General features: G+C 54.1%; 5 protein-coding genes across 5 annotated transcripts; 2 read left to right on the top strand and 3 right to left on the bottom strand.

Annotated features, from left to right (window-relative positions):
* Positions 1–1346: 1346 nt before the first annotated feature.
* M409DRAFT_19881 (uncharacterized protein) lies at positions 1347–5945 on the top strand (the record flags this gene model as incomplete). The annotated part of the gene is made up of 2 exons (XM_033805139.1): positions 1347–4590; positions 4642–5945. The coding sequence occupies 2 exons, from the start codon at positions 1347–1349 to the stop codon at positions 5943–5945; spliced, it is 4548 nt and encodes a 1515-aa protein (XP_033671167.1).
* A 592-nt stretch (positions 5946–6537) lies between these two features.
* On the bottom strand, positions 6538–6802 carry M409DRAFT_19880 (uncharacterized protein; the record flags this gene model as incomplete). The annotated part of the gene is made up of 2 exons (XM_033805138.1): positions 6538–6716; positions 6778–6802. The coding sequence occupies 2 exons, from the start codon at positions 6800–6802 to the stop codon at positions 6538–6540; spliced, it is 204 nt and encodes a 67-aa protein (XP_033671166.1).
* A 1135-nt stretch (positions 6803–7937) lies between these two features.
* M409DRAFT_64594 (uncharacterized protein) lies at positions 7938–10086 on the bottom strand (the record flags this gene model as incomplete). The annotated part of the gene is made up of 2 exons (XM_033816143.1): positions 7938–8162; positions 8218–10086. The coding sequence occupies 2 exons, from the start codon at positions 10084–10086 to the stop codon at positions 7938–7940; spliced, it is 2094 nt and encodes a 697-aa protein (XP_033671165.1).
* A 908-nt stretch (positions 10087–10994) lies between these two features.
* M409DRAFT_52011 (uncharacterized protein) lies at positions 10995–12508 on the top strand (the record flags this gene model as incomplete). The annotated part of the gene is made up of 2 exons (XM_033811961.1): positions 10995–11574; positions 11637–12508. 2 exons carry the CDS (start codon positions 10995–10997, stop codon positions 12506–12508), a joined length of 1452 nt encoding a protein of 483 aa, XP_033671164.1.
* Positions 12509–15354: 2846 nt separating this feature from the next.
* On the bottom strand, positions 15355–16512 carry M409DRAFT_19877 (uncharacterized protein; the record flags this gene model as incomplete). The annotated part of the gene is made up of 1 exon (XM_033805137.1): positions 15355–16512. One exon carries the CDS (start codon positions 16510–16512, stop codon positions 15355–15357), a length of 1158 nt encoding a protein of 385 aa, XP_033671163.1.
* Positions 16513–19012: the final 2500 nt, after the last annotated feature.

Here is a 19012-nt window from a genome sequence, read left to right as displayed (position 1 = left end):
GCGCGCCGGTGGGCGATGTTGGGCAGGCGCGCTTGGGGAGGTTCCCGGCTGCTGGGTTGGGGCGGTCTGAGTCTGTTTCTTTTTACCATTTGGCGGGGAGTGTGCTTTTTTGGAGGGTTGAATGGTGGTGTTCGAGAATGACGAGTGTGATGGTAAATGTGATTCCGGCGTTTTGTTTTGCGTTGGTGAGAGTAATAGAGCTGGTCGGGGCGAGCACAGACGTGTTGAACGGTGCTGCTGCTGCTGCTGGGCTTTTTGTGATGTCAGATCCAGTTGATGCTGTTTCTGGCGTTGCGTGGCAGGGATGAGGGATATTGGGGGTGCTTGCCAATGACTCGGAGGCAAGGATGGTGATTCTAGAGGGCTGCGTGTATCAGATTGGGCTTGTTGTGAGGCCTGTGCGTGTGATGTTGGGAGGACGTCTGATTGTTCTCCCGGATTGTTGTGTAGGTCTGCGCCGTGGGATTAGGAGGCGATGGCGGATGTCGAGGGTGAGGTTTGGAGATAGCCGTTGCATGGAACAACCTCAGACGGCGCGGGTGGACGGGAAGTCTGCTGTTTGGGCCAAGACCGGAACGTCGATCTTTCGGCGACGCTACTGCGGCGTGGTGGACGAGCAGGCGCTGGTTTTGGTGGTGGTGGAGACTGCTGAGGGACGAGTGCCAGCGCAGCAATTCTCCTCGCCTGCGTGTGGTGTCTGGTGTCTTGTTGGCTCGCTTGCGGCGTCGTCAATCTGTGTGAAGCGTCTGGCGTGTGGGAAGGGCAGATCACACACTCGGGGTTAACAGCAGCATCAGCAAACACTCTCCCCGTGCCCGAATGCGTGCCATATCTCACCTCTGCCTCTGCCTCTGCCCTAGGGCACGTGCTGCACATTAGCTCGCCAGACCCAGAGCTTGCTGGCTGCGTCGCTGCGGCGTGCGTTGCGTTCCTGGTTCCTGAGCGAAGCGCATCAACCCAATCCACCATCAATCGCCCGTCTGTCTGCACTCCATCCTAGCGCCCCAGGCCACTGCACCAACGCCCGCCCACTGCTTTGTCTGTGTGTGCGCTTTGTCAGTCAATGCCTCGCCCGTAGCAGAGCCCTATCCCACCACCACCACCACCACCACCACCACCACCACCACCGCATACCACCACCGCGGGGCCCTCGTCGCCACACCACCCTCGCACCCCCCATCTCACCGCGCTACGATATGCGGAGCCGGAGTCGCCATTGCACAGCGACTGCCGCACCAAACCGCTCTGTGCCCTTCTGAGCCCGCACCGTCTTGCAAGAGTGGTGGCGAGGCTGACCGCCGAGTGATTGGGCTGCAGGTGTACGTGGAGGACGGGCGACCGCGACCATGACCGACCGATCTCACAGGCGGCGCTCGGGCGTGTGGAGTAGCCATCAGCCAGAGGCCGGCGATGCCATGGCCGTAGAGAAGGAGAGCAGGCGCAACAGGTGGACCCAGGACCAGCAGCGCAAGGAGCCCACGCTGTATGATGAGTGGCTGTCGCAGGAGAAGAAACAAGACAGGCCCGTACAACCCGACTCCTCCTCGACACAGCGCACCGTCGAGCGACGTCCTTCAATGCCCCTGCGCCAGAGTAGCACCACAGCAAGCGGCACCACCATTCGACCGGTAACACCCGACCAACACCAAGGCGACGGCTTGGGAATGGAGCACAGCACCCTGCCCGAGAGCACCACCATGAGTTTCGAGCGCGTCTTCATTCCGCACACCACGACTACAATTACCGCCGGCCCCGCCGCCAGAGACAGTCCCAGCAACTCGAGCAGGAGCCGCACGCGCGCCAGAGACCGCGACCACCGCGAGCGAGAGACGTGGTCGAGCCAGGCCAGCAGCCCACCGAGCAGCAGGAACGGCAGCCTGAGCGTTTCCAATTCCTCCCACTTTAGCCACAGCGAGAGCAGAAGCAATGGGCAGGGCGGCATGCCGGATATCGACATGGCACACAGACCACGCACTCGCACGTTGGAAGATCGGACCAGGCGAGAGCAGTCGCCCACTGCGTTGCTTGCCAAGAACAGAAATCGAATCGGCAGCGTGCATGCGCCCTCGTCACCCAAATACCAGGGCGGAGCGGAGTATCTGGCGTCGGTGCCGGTTTCAGTAGAGCAGCCAGTTGCTCCCTCAATATCCTCACTCGGTTCACCCGTTCAGCCTCCTCAGGAGGTGCACGCCGCCCACCGCTCGATCTCGCCCATTTCTACCAGCACCATCGACTCCATCACTTCGGCACTGCCGAGTGCCAATGCGAGGCGAATACTGCATTTGATGAAGACGTTGAATGGCCGAATGAGCGGGAATGTTGTTTTTCGCCGCGGGTTCGGCAATCCTTGGTCACAAAGTTACTGCTACATTCACGAAGAAAGCGGAAGCTTGATGTATGAATCAAGAGGCAGTGAAGGCGCGCACAAGACTTTGATATCTGACTTGCGAGGTTCAAGAGTTCGCTCGAGCGTCGACGGTGACGTACCTTATCTGGAGGTCTCTTTCCCCTATACGTCGGATGAGGTTCATATCAAACTCCAAACGCAATCCGACTTTGACGCATGGTTTGCGGCGCTACTTCACTGGCAGCCGCGGGACACATACTCCATCTCGAGTAATGAGCCACGGCCGGATTCAGAAATGGGGTCCAAACCTTCCACCATAGCGGAACACTCGAAACGAAGGGCATCAGTCAACAATCCCGTGCACAGGCAGAGTCGAGACCGTGCTGCGAGCGACCGTAGCAACAAAAGCGATCGGCGAAAATCAGTGATCGCCGCGATGCCCAAAGAAAACCCTGTCATTAAGATAGGAAAGATGATATACTGGGACACCAACGTCGGGTATAGCAATACCACCGCGACCGCCGTTGGCCAGCCTTCCACCCGACCCAACACCTACAGAATGCAAAGCGTGGGTGCACGACGATGGAGGAGAATCAGTGGCCAGCTGCGCGAGAATGGCGAACTGAAACTGCATTCCGATGCCGACAATTCCTTGATTTCGGTCGTACAGCTGAGCCAACTGAGCCGGTGTGCCATACAACGACTGGATCGCAGCGTGCTGGAAAACGACTTTTGCATCGCGATCTACCCTCAGTACACCTCGAGCTACACCCACGCCCAGCCTGGATTCATACGGCCCATATTTTTAAGTCTTGAAAGTAGGGTACTGTACGAAGTTTGGTTTGTCCTGCTTCGTGCTTTTACTATGCCCTCGATATACGGCCCGCGGTTGGATGCAGAGCTCGAGGGTGCTGAGTTGAACGGGAATCGCGACTTGGAGAGTATGATTGCGACCAGCACGACGTACACATTCCGAATGGAGCGCAGTCTGAGTGTGAGGGTTGTTGAGGCGAAGATGCAACCCCCAAACGCGAGCACCTCACACAGTGAAAGTGGCTTCAGTGGTGGCTACAATCGACAACAAGCGACATCAGGGCAGGACAAGAACGGCTACTATGCCGAAGTGCTCCTTGACAACGAGACGCGAGGCAAGACGGTCGTCAAGTTCGAAGGCTTAAATCCTCTCTGGGGCGAGAGCTTCGAGTTTCAAGACCTGCCGCCCGTCCTCAACAACGCAAGTGTCATTGTGAAACGGCGGCCTCCAGAGCAGGCAAACATCCCAGGACAGTACGACAGCCGACATGTCCACGAAACATACAATGAACAGCAGGGTGGCTTCACCAACCTTGCATTCGACGTCACCTGCGGAAAGGTTGAGATCCAGATGGAGGAACTCGAGCCAGAGAAAGAGGTAGAGAAGTGGTGGCCGGTTACAAACATGCATGGACAGAAAGTCGGCGAAATCCTCGTAAAGATACGAGCAGATGAAGGCATCATCTTGATGGCGCGCGACTACCGACAACTGAGCGACATATTGCATCGATTTTCGAACGGTTTGACATTGCAGATTGCACAAATGATACCCAGCGAGCTCAAGCGGCTTAGCGACAGCTTGCTCAACATCTTCCAGGTTTCAGGGAAAGCGGGCGATTGGATTATGGCGTTGGTAGAAGAGGAGATTGATGGCATACACAAAGAGACCCCGATTACACGACTGCGGTATAGCAGGCGAGTGGGCTCGAACGATACTAACGACCCTCTTGGCAGTGGTGCTGGGAATAGCGATCGCGAGTTGATTGTTCGCGACATGAATAAGAACGCCACGTTGGAGGCGAACTTGCTCTTCCGTGGCAACACCTTGTTGACGAAGAGTCTCGACACGCACATGCGACGGGTTGGCAAGGAGTATCTGGAGGAGTCTCTTGCTGCCAAGCTTCAAGAGATCAACGACAAGGACGCCGACTGCGAAGTTGACCCGAATCGCGTGAGCTCTTCGCACGAAGTTGAGCGCAATTGGCGCAGGCTTTTACTCTTCACTCAAGAGGTTTGGAAGGCAATCGTGGCGAACAAGTCTCGATGTCCTATTGAGCTGCGGATCATCTTTCGACATATTCGTGCTTGCGCGGAGGATCGATATGGTGACTTCTTGCGGAGTGTGAGCTACAGCAGTGTTTCTGGATTCTTGTTCTTGCGGTTCTTTTGTCCGGCGGTCTTGAATCCGAAGCTATTTGGTCTTATTATAGGTATGTGGAAGCAAGAGTTTTAAAAATGCCTTCTCAGCTAACATCTTACAGACGACATCAAACCTCGCGCACGAAGAGCATTCACCTTGATTGCAAAGTCACTGCAGACGATGGCCAACATGGCCTCATTTGGAACGAAAGAGCCTTGGATGGAGCCCATGAACGCCTTCCTCGTTCAGCACCGTGAGAGTTTCAAGTCATTCATCGACGACGTCTGTTATGTGCCAGCACCAATCTCGACTTCGACAACATTTGGGCCAAACTCGCCGACATCACCGACATATGGACCTGGTGTGGTTAGTGCAGAGCAGCACTTGAGCTATACCACGCCAATGACGATTATGCAACGATTACCACCTAGTAGTCGAGAGGGCTTCCCAAGTCTACCTTATCTGATTGATCAGGCACGATCTTTCGCGGATCTCATCCATCTCTGGCTCGAGGCGACCAGCGCGCTATCCAACAAAGACGACTCTGCTGCTCTGCCGGGCAAAACACATCACGATGTCCTTGCCGCCATTGAGCAGTCAGAAAGCGATTTGAAGGAGTTTCACCAGCTCTGTGAAGAGCTCAACTCAAGGACGCAGGAGTGCTTGAACCGTGCTGAACGGGCTGAGCGGCCTGACAGTCCTCACAGTTTCCAATGGGAGGACGTCATCAATCAATTGCAAAAAGGCGACATCAAAAGTCCTGGAGGGACGGTCAGAGATCCTTTCGACGTTGTGGCAGACAAGATCGCCAGCGATCCGTCAATACTGCCGGAAGATGCTAACCCCGCGATCGAGGCCACACTGGCGCAGCTGAGAGGCCAGTCAGACGACACGGACGACGAACATGGCCGTTTTGACGGTACGTCTCTCCAGTCTGAATCGAATTTGACATGGGACATTCCCTCTGGCAGCATCAGGACCACCAAAGGCGACTGGCAACCCGTACGCCCAGGATCTTCAAGCTTGGCTGGCAGCTACCAGAACCGCAACTACCCACAAAGTGTCGGGTCACCCGTCGCCTCCGCGAGCGCCAGCGTCAGCAACGTCTCGAGCGCCGTGAGCAGCGACACGGAGCACACGACGGGCACGACGGCGCTCCCGAGCTACGACAAGGAAATCCGGCACCGCGAACGAAGGGAAATGGCCCGATTGGAGATCCAAAAACAAATGGAGGCCGCGCGAGTCAAAGAGAAAGAAAAGAAGAAAGTCACGAATAAGCTTGTGCCGGCTTTGAAGCGGAGGAACAAAGACAAGGCTGTTGAGAAAGACAGCAGTGCTGCTGCGACCGCGACCTCGACCCCGAAGGCGAATGGCGGCAGTAAGACTTCTCAGGATAGTGGGGGCAGGGATCACGGTATGATTTGAATGATGAATTGAGCGAAAAATCTTTTTGATGACGAGTGATGCGAGTTGATTCTTCTCTACTCTCTGGTTTTCTTGATGAGCGATGACACACCATCTAGATTTCCCGACGAACTCAGAGAGGGACTTGAAACTTCAGGGCGAGGGAATTTTGAATTTGTTCGTCCTTGTTTGTGGTGGTGGACGAGTGAGTGGTCGATTTGACTACTGGTTGTATTTTCTGCTGGCGCTGAACGTGGAACTCCTTTCACGGAAAATTAGATTGTGCCAAAGCGATGTTCGTTTAGATCTTTTTGAGGATTTTGCTTTGAATACCCCCTTATCAAAAACTATATGCTATGCTATGCTTTGCATGTCCACATCGTCTACCTTTCCACTGTGATGTCGAGTACAAATGGCAGAGATAAGATTGGACTCGACATCTGAGCACCATCAATGGCATCCAAGCCTGCTATATCTCTCTCTCTCCCTCCCTGCAACCCACTAGCAAGCTCCCTCCAAGCCCACCTCTCGGCCCTCCCTCAAACGCACCTCTCAGCCCTCCCCATCCCCATCCCCAAGCCCCATCCAAACCCAAAAACCAAACCCCAAAAAATCACCTAGGATGTTCCGCAATCCTCCTCACCTCCCCATGATCGCCCCGATCCAACGCCTGAATCTCCATCAAAATCTGCGCCTGTCGCTCGCCTTGCTTCACGCCGAGGTAGTAGCCTATCGCCGAGGGTAATAGGGTGACGGGGAAGGGTTTGTTGTATTTGGAGGTGAGGATTTTGTCTGTAGATACATGTGAGTAGGTGAGGGGGTTTTGGATTTGGGAAAGGGGGAGGAGGCGTACCGACGATTTTGCGGAACGAGGGCATCTTTTCTCTACATGTGGCGAGCGGATGGATAGTTACACAATACTCAACAATCGACCTAACATGGATGTCAAAGATACATAAGACTGGCTACAATTACCCACCAAAGGCGGTGGACTAAATAGATAGACCTCTCGGACGAAAGGACGTCAACACTAAGTTACATCCAGTCTAGCTAAACTGAGGATAAGGTGGAAAGTTTAAAAAGTTCATTCACATTGAAGGAGCTAGTTGCCGGATCAATTTTTATCCTTTCCCGAAAAAGAGTTTCACAGAACGTCTGCTTGACGTTGTCTTTGTCTTCGTCTCTGTGCTCGGGCTGCGGTGTGTTGGGCTGCTTTCTTGTTTGAGCGTTGTGTGGTGGGTTTGGTGTTGATTTTCACTGCTTTCGGTTTCTCCTGCTTGACTGTTGCCACTTCTGGTTGCAAGAATGATGGTATCCGTTCGGGAGTCGTATCTGGCGTTGGAAATGCGGTGCTCGCTTCTGATGTTCCATCGCCGATGCCTTGTTCTGGCGATGACTCTGATTTTGCTGACGACTGCATAGTCTTATTGGTGGACAGACCGTCAGACCGCTTCTCTGCACTCGAAGGAGGCGTTGACACGCCGAAGCTGCCCTGCGTAACATCTTCAACTGCAGGGCGCCCATCCTGGTTGATCTTCGTGCTGAGCGACAGGATCGGCTTCTCGGCCGGTGGAGTTCCGATTTCAAAAGTCGACACCAGCCTAGCCACCGACCCTGGCTGGTAGTAGTGCCATTGTTGATGGGTCGGACTGCTGTCAGTAGCTTCTGGTGTCTGGAGAGGTCGGAGGATTGAGTAGTTGGCCAAATGGTAGTGTTATGAGCTGCATTGATCCTGTGTCTCGGGTCCATCAAGACAACCACACGCTGTTTCATCATGAGCCAGCTTGGTTGACCAAGCCGCGGCAATAAGATACACAGCAAGGCGTGTTCGGAAGTGAGTCTATCTGAGAAACAGTGCTAGAGTGAGACAGAAGTGAACCACGTGTCTCTTAACGAGGATACGTACTGTTATGGACACCTTTTATCCCGACATGCGTAAACACCCCTCGCTAATGCGGCGCCTGCAGAAAACCAAGTCGCCCAAAGAAAGTCCGGGCAATCAAAAGCAGTCGATCATCGACGCTGGTGAAACTTCTGCTTCGGTTGACTGCCATACGCTCGGCGAGCGTTATCCGGCTTCTTCATGCTCGCACCGAGGTTGATATCGACCTTTGGCGGCACTGAGAATCCAAACCCTTTGGCGACCTTCTTGAGATCGAGGTTGTGGATGTTGAAGACGGATCGAAGAGAGTGCGAAGCGTAGGCTTGGAGGTATGATCGGTAGCCATCCTTTGCGGACTGCACGAATACGTTAGCTGAATTGATTATAAGACAAAACTGAAAGCATGCTCACCTTGTTGAGATAGTAGTTCTTGCCGATCAACATCTCCAGTTGGCTCTGGATGTCCATGATCTTCTTGGGCGGAATCTCAAACTCGACCAGCGGCACCTTGGCCTCCTTGAGATGGTTGAGGAAACCAACCTCACTAGGCTGAAGGAACATCAAACTCTTGCCCTTTGCGTTGGCGCCTCGTGCTGTACGTCCAACGCGGTGGATGTAGTCCCTTGGGTCATCAGGAGGATCGAATTGCACAATCCAGTCCACTGCTGGGATATCAAGACCTCGAGCAGCCACGTCAGTACAGATCAGAGTACCACGCTTGGCGTTGCAGAACTCGAAGAACGTATTCGTTCGCTTCTGCTGCTTTTGCTTGCCGTGGAGGTCCAGGACAGGTAGATCAATGTAGTTCAGCAGCTCAGAGTAATACTTGACGCAATTACAGCTGCTGAAGAAGACGATGATCTTCTTCTGTGGGTGTCGCTTCAAGAACGTGAACAACATGCGGAATCGCATGTCTGCCTCACAGATGACATAACCCTGCTCGAGACCAGCAACGGTACTATGCTCCTCTTCGTGGTCGACGTTGATGTACAGAGGGCCAGCGCGAAGTGATATTCGCGCAAGATCCTCAACTTTGGTAGTTTGCGTAGCAGAGAAGAGCATGGTCTGGCGGTCTTCTTTGGGCAGGATCTTGACAATCTGTCGCATTTCGTCCTCGAATCCTACTTCCAAGATACGATCAGCCTCGTCAATTACGAGAGCCTTGACATTCTTGAACACAAATCCCTGGGTATTCTGAAGGTGATCAAGGAGTCGCCCGGGAGTAGCAATAAGCAGGTTGACGCCCTTTGCAAGCTTCTCGGCCTCTGCTCGTCGGTTGGCTCCTCCGATGACGATACCAAAGGTTTGCGTGTGATGTACCATCAACTCGCGAGCAACACCAAAGATCTGCAATGCCAATTCGCGAGTTGGAGACACCACGATCACACCGGTACCGTTGCGAGGCTTGAATCGCAGCGAGTGTAGCATTTCCACGGCAGGGATCAGGAAAGCCAAAGTCTTTCCGGATCCAGTCTTGGCAGCACCAAGGACATCTCGACCAGCAAGTAACGGAGGAATGCCTCGGCGTTGAATCTCAGTCATGGTATCGAATGGCATGTCCTGGATAGCCTTCATCGTTCGTTCAGACAAATTCAGTTCTGTAAACTTTTGAGGCTCCGATTTGGTATTGGGTAGCGACACGCCCAGTGCGGATGGAAGGTCTGACGGAACTCCAAGATCTCCGTTCGTCGCAGGTGCTTCGGTCTCGTCTTCGTCTTGCTCCTCGTCATCATCCTTATCACTCGACCTCTCCGCATTATCAGCCTTCTCCTGGCTCTCCTCTTCTGATTCAAACCCAGCGAAATCGTCTTCGACTTCCGCAGCATCAGCTTCTGCGGCCGCTTCCTTCAGCTCTTTATTGACCTGTTCCTCTGCACCAGTTTCCTCGTCGTGCTCAACCTGCGCATCAAGCTCCTCGGCTTGAGACTTTTGCTTTTTCTTTTCTTTCTTTTCTTTCTTTTCCTTCTTGGCCTTTTTCTTCGAAGGTCCTCCATCTTGCGACGGCTCACCGTTCGCCACAGGCTGCTTTGGCGACTTGACTGGAGGCGCAGATACAGAGTCTTCGCCATTCTTCACGTCTCCATTGACACCCTCGCTGCTCTTGCGCTTCTTCTTGTGCTCTTTCTTGACCTTCTTTCGGGATTGCGCCTCTTCCTCGACATCTTCCGGTTCCGCCTCTGGTGATGGGAGGGCCCCGGACATCATGGCAGGATTGTATGGCTTCTTCGAGCCGTGGCTTCGCTTTCGCTTCTGCGAGTCTCTGATGTAGTCGTACGACATGTTGGCGATGTTCGGAAAATTGGAAAGTAGAACTTCGAAGCTGGTCTTGAGCGGGAACTTTTTTTCGGCATCGCCGCCAAGATTTCGAGCGTTCAGCGGGCCGACACGCAACTCTAAATACTAGCGTATACAGAGCAACCTCACCTTCTCCCTTACCAGTTGTCACCAGCCATCTTTAGGACTTCACCTGCTGCAAAGATGGTCACTACGCTACTGCTGCAGTCATACAGCTTTGAGTGTCAGAGAGACTCGTCGAAATGTCGATACCGGCCATTATGCGCGGGTTCTAAGTTTTCCCTACGAGCCTCCATGGATCTGGTCTTCGAGGCACGTACCTCCGGTCAATCAGCTCAGCGTGCCAGGTGTTCAAATTCATTGACCAGGCAAAGAGCTGCATGAGTTCGGGGTATTCTAGTACACGCGATGATCGATGACTACGAGCCTATCGGCCCACAAGCACAGCACAGAACATCCACAACATGCTTCACCGTCACTATCTGAATGCTTACGTTATATCGACCAATCTTCCCGATGCAACATCACGTGCGGTCCCCTACAACGACAAGAAGTCAACCCACAATTGACAAAGCGACGACAATGACGGAGAAATCTATATCAGCGCCTCCACAAGCAAGAGCTTTGTCTTTGTTCAAAGACTCGAGTCCATCAAAGACTATCTTTAGCAACGCCACGGCCCTTCGCCACGGCCCTTTATAACCCCCTCGAACTCCATCGTTCGTCCAATCTTCCCTTTCCTCCCATCACACACACCACAGCCTCTCACTTCCCCAGTTTCATTTGTGTTTCCTTTTGGGTATCTGCTGGACAGAACCTTGTCCTATTTTCTTTCTTATTCAGCTAAAAGAAAACACCAAAAGCACACACACTCATTGCTTCCTACTGACATCATGAGCAACAACAACAGAGGTAGCTCCAAGCGGAGCCAAAACAACAACCAGAAGAAGTCGTTCAACTGCGCTACTCATGGCCCAAACTCCACTCACAACACGAAGGACTGCAAGACTGCCAACAATACTACCGCCCAGAAGAAGACCTGTGCTCTATGCGGCAAGATTGGCCACTTGAAGAAAGACTGTCGGTTGGATCCTAACAGCCAGAAGGCCGCTCAGCAGACGCCAGCAGTCCCTACCTACAGCACCAACAACAACCCACGAGCCAAGAAGACTTCAACCTCACCACAGAGTCCCAGCAAGACTGGCAAACCATGGAGCCCAACTCCAACCTGGGTCGCCATGGACCTGGACGAGTCTAATCCAACTTCCGAGGTCGCCGCGATCCCTTACTGCGCTTGGTGCAACACAATCGGCCACAAGTCAGGCGAGTGCCAGAACGGCGCAGCAATGGCCGCCTGCCACGTATCATGCCTGCACTGCTGCAAGTGCAACATGAAAGGCCACTTGTCATCTGAGTGCCGCAACCCTCTCTTCCGCGAGTGCCACAAGTGCCATTCGCAAGGCCACACCGAGCGTGAGTGCCGCGTCAACCCTTCCGCCAATCTCAGCGATATCTTCCTCTCTGTTCTGTCTAAGCCCTCTGGCCCACACTTCTACGGGGTCCCAAGGCTCAGGATATGCGTGACCAGTGGAATGAATACCAGCGTAAAGCCCAAGCAGAGGGCATTGTCATCGACGAGGATTTCCGTATCAACACTGAAAGGGAGATCTGTGAGACAGCTGCTTATGAGATCGGCCTCGGCATGACCAGTGTTGAGCCTGAGCCACTCCGATCCATCTCCAGAAGGGGTAGTCGCCCTCGCGCCGCCTTGGCTGCTCAATCCGTTGCTAAGGCCAAGGTCACCAAGTGCCCCCTCCAGAACGTGCCAACATTCAACAGCACTTTCACCTTCGACCGCAAAACGATCAAGCAAATGAGAGCCTTGGGCTTGGACATCAACGTCATCAAGGCCATCGAAGAAGCCCAGCACCAAAAGGTCGAAGCCAACCAGTCCCAACACCAGAAGGCTCTGCGCAAGAAGATCGACGCCTCGAAGACGTATCCGAAATCCTGCGTCTCGACCGCCATCCGCACGCAAGAACTCTGGGTCCTGGAAAACAACCTCCTCACCCGTGGCCGCATGGACGCCGTCAAGATGGAGCTCTCCCAGGGCTCCCACATCTGGCGCGACCCCGGGGCCATCGCCGCTCTGATTCAGCGTCAGCAGCCGTGCTGCGATAGCTGCCAACGTCCGGGCGGCATCTACGACAAGCACTTCAACAGGATCAGTCCGATCATCTCTGAGGAGGACATCCTCAAGCTTGAGGATTGGACGAACGAGGGGCTTTTCGTGGCGCTTCGGTGCCCTTGCTGTGTCAGGGAGGGGTATACGTGGACGGACATTCCGCAGGCTGAGTTGGTGCGATTGGAGGAGGAGCAGGAGGCGAAGGCGAATGGTCAGAAGTAGACCTGGGTGCTACCACGGTCACAGGAGTCTTTGATGAAGTTGGGTAAGTGCTTCAATCGAGGTGGAGGTAAGTATAATGCGGTCATGAGAGCGTTCTGTACGGCGAAATGATCAATCAAGCCGCTGGTCAGCTTTCCCCAAACACACTCTTCTCCTTTTTACCTGCCAATCTTTTTGTTGGCTCATCTGCCAGTCTAAGTAGGACTGTGGTGTCGAACGAGCTCGACTCTTTGTCCCGCTGTCGAAGTCTCTTTCAAAGCTTCAATTCGTTCATTTGGCGTGTGGCCAACATTGCTTGGCTTAAACTATCTTCCCACTTACTTCGAGTTATCCCTTAAGGTACACTCCATTTTACTCACCTGATCGTAATCTTCAGACTTCGAACTAAACGAGAAATTCAAGGCCTTAACCTCAAGCAACTCTCACAGATCCAACCTCCATATCCATGTTCGACCGTCTGAATCTTTTACCTTTCGTCGCCGGATCGTTCCGTATGCAACCCATTCGGACATTCAACCGCTCTCGTTCACCGAAACAAGCATAAAGCCACCACCACAACATAACCTCAGACACCTTGTGCCGTCCCGCAACCCCGACTCAGTCGCCACGTTCGTGACCAACACAACGTGACCGGCCTCTCGGGTATGGCCTGAAGCCGAACCCTAGGCTGCGCTCATAATTTGCCAAAAGTGTGTCCCACGAGGACACATGGCGAGTCAGAAGTAGGTTTCGGGTGGTTGTTTTCGAGTATGCAAGGCACTGAGTCGTGAGAAAGGCTATGTGATCCTTAACCAAAAGGCGCATCTGCTTTCATGCACGATTTTGGAGCTTATCCATGTGCGCGTGATGATGAGCGTGGGGCTGTGCACTGCATAGGATCGACTCTGGTGATGTGGCACTTTCGCCGAGTGATGCGCGAGGCAAAAGCGTCGACGGGTCGTATAAGGTCGGATATGTCGGGTAGAAGTCATGACCACCCAGGGTGTTGGTGATCAAGCTGATAAGCTGGTGAACCGACAGTTGCTAGCGCATCTCTCGAACTTGGAAGAAGGGTGGAAGATGGGTAGAGACTCTCGATTTTGCAGGACATCAGGCGTACCTTTCAATCGGCCAGACTGCAATGACTTGGGACTATCACAGCACAGTAACGCCAATCTTGTCATCGCCACAGACACCATCGCTATCGCATGTGTCATTCTCGTTAGCATCCAAATGAGCAAGACTCTTGTGGGAGACCCGTCAGAGCGCCAAGGTAGCCATTATTCCAATGAAACGATATGGTCACAGCCATGATATCAGTTCCGAGACCATAGCAGCGTCGGATACCATGGTCAGACCGAGAGGCTGAATCCTTTTGGAGTTGTACGTCTCAAAGTCATACGCCGGTCTTAGCCTGTAGATCAGACCCTGTTAATGTCCGGGGCCTGAAAGTACTGCCCACCTAGCCCATACGTTCGACGATATGCCGAGTCCGGAGTTCGTTGACACGTGCAGTCTGAGGCAGGGCTTGACTGAACGCAAAGAAATCTTTGATAGTGAGCTTCCGTGTTGGACCCTGAACGTCTGTTCATTTCAGCCTTGAAGCAGAATCAAATGGGTTGACCTTGTCCGTTGCAAGCAAGCCCTTGGAGTTCGCTTCAGCTGTGTGACTCGGTCTTTCATGCATCGAGCTTCCCTGTCTTGTGTGTGAGCACTATGCTCGGGCGTAGGGTTTGGGATGCCGTCGACCAGGGCAGTCAACACCGAGCTCATGTGATGCTCCAGAGCGGCATTTGCTTCATTGCTGATCAGTCACCGAAGTGGACGTACCCATCCATGAGGCGAATCTCGCGAACCTGCGCGATTGGAGAGGTCGTAAGTCAACAGTGTGTGATAGAGACTTGGTCAGCTTGGCTGGAACATGCCACGCGAGGAGCACGCGGGTAGCAGCGGTCGAACAAGATGCTTCAAGGGCAAGGTTCGTACGTAGTACGGCTTTGTCCCGATCAGATCTGGTTGTCGCTGAGCCTTTCTCTCGATGGCCTCACTACCAATTCTTTCTGCACACGATGGGGCTTACGTGTCGTCTCCGGTCCTCTTGCTCAGTTAAGCTGTAGACATGGATGATAGTGGATGGTCTGCACAAAGGCTTGACGATGTGTACGTTTGTATGGCGCTGAATAGACGCTGCTCCCGCAGTAGAGTCAATGAACAATCTAGAGAACTGACTCACGCTGTGCATGGTCTCGCACAGCCCAGTTTATACGAGCATCTTGCGAGTGTGCTATCGTGCCATTTTTTCCGTCAGTTGTTGCAGACGATAGTGCAGGTCGAAGATAGTGCGAGTCCTCCGACGTTGATTACGAATATCGCCTCAATCCAGAACCTTTTCCGCATGGTGGCAAATGTACTATTCAGTCATGCTGTCACATGATAAGCGAGCCTCGTGATAGCGACCGTGGCGATATCGACGCAGAGTCTCACACGTTGTGGGCTCGCCTCCAACTCAAGTGGACTCCCACGGCGTGATTCGTATATTGGTAGCGCACTGTGAAAAGTGGTGCATCGTCACTTCCGTTGACACCGGCTACTGGCAGGTTCGAGTGTGACATTCTCTCTTGACTGGCCTTGTACAATGGAGTTCCCGCCCATCGTCTCACAAGCATGATTTTGACAGCGGGAGAGGTGCCGCGGAAGCAAGGGTTGTTGTTTCACAGACCAGCAAGGTGTTGACAGGCATTCTGTGTAACAGCCGTCCTGGCTTTTCGCGTAGCTGCATACGCAAAGCCGTGCTCCACTTTTCGCAGACGAGACTTGACTCGAGCAATGCAAAGTCGTTCATCATCCATACGGTCTCGGCCAAGCCATCAGACCAGGAAAGTCCAGAAGCTGGGATAAACAAACTCGTCCTCGAAAATGCGTTGCACTTGCTCGAGGATGAATTTCTCGATCTTGTCCACGTTCTTCAGGACTTGCTTTCCGCCGTCTGTGCCACCCATTTCGCTCTCGATCTTGATGTCTTCCAGCAGCCCACCAACTCGTCCTGGCTTCGAAGCATCATGATCGTCGTGGCCTGAATCGTCGAAAGGGTCCAGGCCATGCTCTCCGCCCACAAGTGCATCCGCGTCTTCTGGGTTAAGAAAGCAAAGGTGCGCCCGCTTCTTGATGTACGCCAGGATACCAACGCCGTCGAAAGCCAGACCAGTGATTCTCAATTTCAGCGGTATCCCCACGAAGCTAGGCATGGGATAATCGAGGAACACATCGGCAGTCAACGAGAGTCTCACATCACCTGAATATGTGACACGAAATACGATCTGCAGATCCTCGGGGCTTTGGTCAAATTGGTGTTCGTTTGAAGGCTCTGGTTGACCAGCCTGACCCGAATGGTTCGATTCTGCAGGCCGATCAAAGTAGGTATGGCCATGTGATGATGTGGGCGTAGCCGCGGACGCTGGTGAAGCGGAGCTGAATGACTCTGGATGTCCGTCTCTGATTGGGGCCGCCTGATTTCCTGTAGCATAATGTGCACCAGCTACTGCAGCGAGAGGAGTCTGGGTGCCAGGCAGACCTGCAGATAGAGGAAGATGAAAGTAGCCCAGGTTCGATGTGGTGCCTAGCACCCCAGGTGCAGCATTTCGCGTCAGGCCAGTGGTGCTTGCGCGGTCCAGAATCTGTATCTCTGATAGACGGCGAGAGCCTTCAGCGCCTCTCACATGCCGGGTCTGCGAGTGTTGGAAGTCCGGCTGAACGTCCGCTCTCGTAATATCACCATCAGAGCCTGTTGCATGCGCGTCTTCGCCTTCGTCGGTTTCGTAGAAGTCCGGCAACGGATCGGTGATGTCTTTCAGCACGATGTCCGGACATACCTTGCCAAATTCAAACCCGTGAACGCTGACCGAGCGGATCAGCTTGGGAAGCGGGATGCTCTGGAACCGTTCGTGAACAAATGACCGGATCGTTTCAGCCAGAGCTGCTCCATCAGAGCCTCCAGTGAGGGTCTCCCAGTTGATGTCTACGGACATGTGCTTGTTGCTGGAAGATGCCGCGCAGTCATGCGGTCAGTTGTGAGAGCGAGGCAAGAGGTGAGCAGGAAGGGATGAAGTTGCTCTCGGGGATTAGCGCGTTCCGTGCCGCGCGCTAATCTTGATTGGCGTAGCACGAAGAGTGGAGCCCTGTGAGGTGTCTCTCTCTCTCACATCTCACAAACGTGAAGTGGTGATGAACAACACGAACTTCTGTCTCATCACGCCTCAAGTCTCTCGATCGAAACGGCCCGTCTCTGAGAATGACCTCGTCAAGCTGGTCCGCTGAGTATCTGGAGCTGGCACAAACATTACGGCCGATCTCGGAATCACTTGCGATCATCACCGTTTGGACTGGTTTGCCGTGCAGTGCATCGCTCGCCTTACTCGTTGGCCGGGATCAAGACACTTTGGCCTTCTTCCGGATGTTGCTCGGCTTACAGTACCTCGCACGTAGGCTTTGGTCGGCATCGGGTATCAAGGACATAGCGGTCTTGTCCTGATTCAAACGGGGGCTTGTGGACCAGGATCGTGACGTGCAGAGTGGTTTGGAGTGGACATGATGCGGCGGCCTGCAGCGGCTGACTAACATCCTGGTAGCTCTGGCTGGGCGTTGTCCCCTGCGGCAGATCCAAAGCCTGTTGGCTCTTGATATGGAAGAACGGCAGAAGCGGATTTGTTTGCCATGGAACACGGTCATTCGATGTCTTGTGCAGGCTCGTACAACGTTGTGGACTTGAGAGCCGGTGATAGTGATTGCTGTTCTCAATTTTGATGTGAGACTGCATACAAAGTCTGGTCGTTGCTGAATGAGCGCGTGGTCTGGAGCCTCACAAGAGCTCGCCCTTATGTCTATAGTACAACATTTCACAGTGTTGCATATCTCCCTGTCGCGAGACATTACCGTCTTTCCCACGCCGTGCCAAACCTAACGCCATGGCAGCCAGTGCCGTTTCCCAGTCATAAACATGTAATACGCAGGCGTAAACGCGGACAAGCAGGACCGAAGGCTGGGATACAACCGTCAGGAGATAAGGCTGTAGGGATGTTCGAGCACTCACTTACCATGTCATCCTCCACCACATCTGGGACACTTTTGATGGTGGACCACCGTGCGCTGGCTGATGTTGTTGCAAGTGGTTCGACGGGAGTTGGCGCATGGGATTTTCTCGACGACCCTGTGCCTGCAAGAATACTCGTGGGTGACTTGAGTGCACATTGTTGCTGCTGTTCTGGGGTAGTTGATCTACGTGTGGGTTAGCTGGGGGCGAAGATGCGTGAGGGAGCTCGCAGACGTACCTGTAGTCTCTGCAGACAGGCTTCAAGATGATGTGAGGTGATGCAACAAGAACTCCAACAAAGCGAGATATAGAGTCGAGTGAAGTAAGGTCCAGACTAGGTTTTGGAGCAGCGGCGCTCCTTTATAAGTTTCTGGGCCACAAACAAATTCCGGATGCTAGGCATGGTGATACTGGGGAGTCGAAAAAGCGGGTGCGCTCATCTCAGAATAATCGTTGCAGACGGGTGGTATGCGCAGTCAAGCAAGGAGCAGTTGTCAACGATGCCACGCGAAGCAGGCATGTCAGAGAAGCACATTGTGGCTACCTACCTCTTGTGCGAGCCCTTGTGCTGCTCTCACGCAGAGCAGACTCGCGCCACGAAAGGCCCGGGCCATATTCCCCGAGTGGTAGGCGCATCAAGGGCCAAGGCTAATGCCGGCGACGAGCTCTCGCTAATGTGGCCTCCAGCACCCCCGGACGACGTGCCGTCGACTGCGCGGCGGACCCTTCTGCTGCTGCTGCTGGTGGTCGAGGCCGGGAGGAGGGTGAGCCGCGCACTCATGTGACCCGTCGTGGCTGCAGCGAGCGCAGAAGCGTGGTGCGGAGAGAGGCGCGGCGACGGACAGGCTTGATCCTGCGATGAGGTGGGCAGAAGTCAGAGGCAGCTGTGGTTGGTGTGCTCCAACAAAACGCAAAACTGAAGTCGACCGGCGCAATCCCTGCGGCGCACTTCGGCCCAGCCCGCCAACCTCTCGCCTGTGTGCATTGCCGTGCCGGCAGCGGCGGAGAGGCTTTGCCTCGTTACGACTCGTCATTTGTTTTGCCCAGACTCGCGACGGCGACGACGACGACATCGACAATGACCACCTCGCCCGCGAAGTCTCTCGCGCTCACCAGCGCCGGGCTTCCATGCCTCGCTGCGATGCTCTCCTTACCGCCCAAGACGCTCCGGATTGCGGGTCATGGCCGTCTGCGCTGCGTTGTGCAACCTGTACTGTGCGCGCCTCGACAGCAGCGTCCTCACACCGCAACATCCCACAGTGCCGGCAGTCTCCCTTGACAGGTCGGTCGCACAGTCGCACGGCATGTCCATACCCGGTGACGCACCGCAGCCACCGCAGCCAATGCCCGCAGATGCACGGAATAATAGCGATTGATATACAAACGGACAAACGCCTCACTGCAATGAGCCGTCCTGCGTGCAGCCTTCCGCCGAGCTG

The sequence above is a fragment of the Zasmidium cellare genome, assembly GCF_010093935.1.
Source record: "Zasmidium cellare ATCC 36951 unplaced genomic scaffold M409scaffold_8, whole genome shotgun sequence".
In the NCBI taxonomy this organism is placed as follows: Eukaryota; Fungi; Ascomycota; class Dothideomycetes; order Mycosphaerellales; family Mycosphaerellaceae; genus Zasmidium; species Zasmidium cellare.
This window is presented reverse-complemented; position numbering and strand designations above follow the sequence as displayed.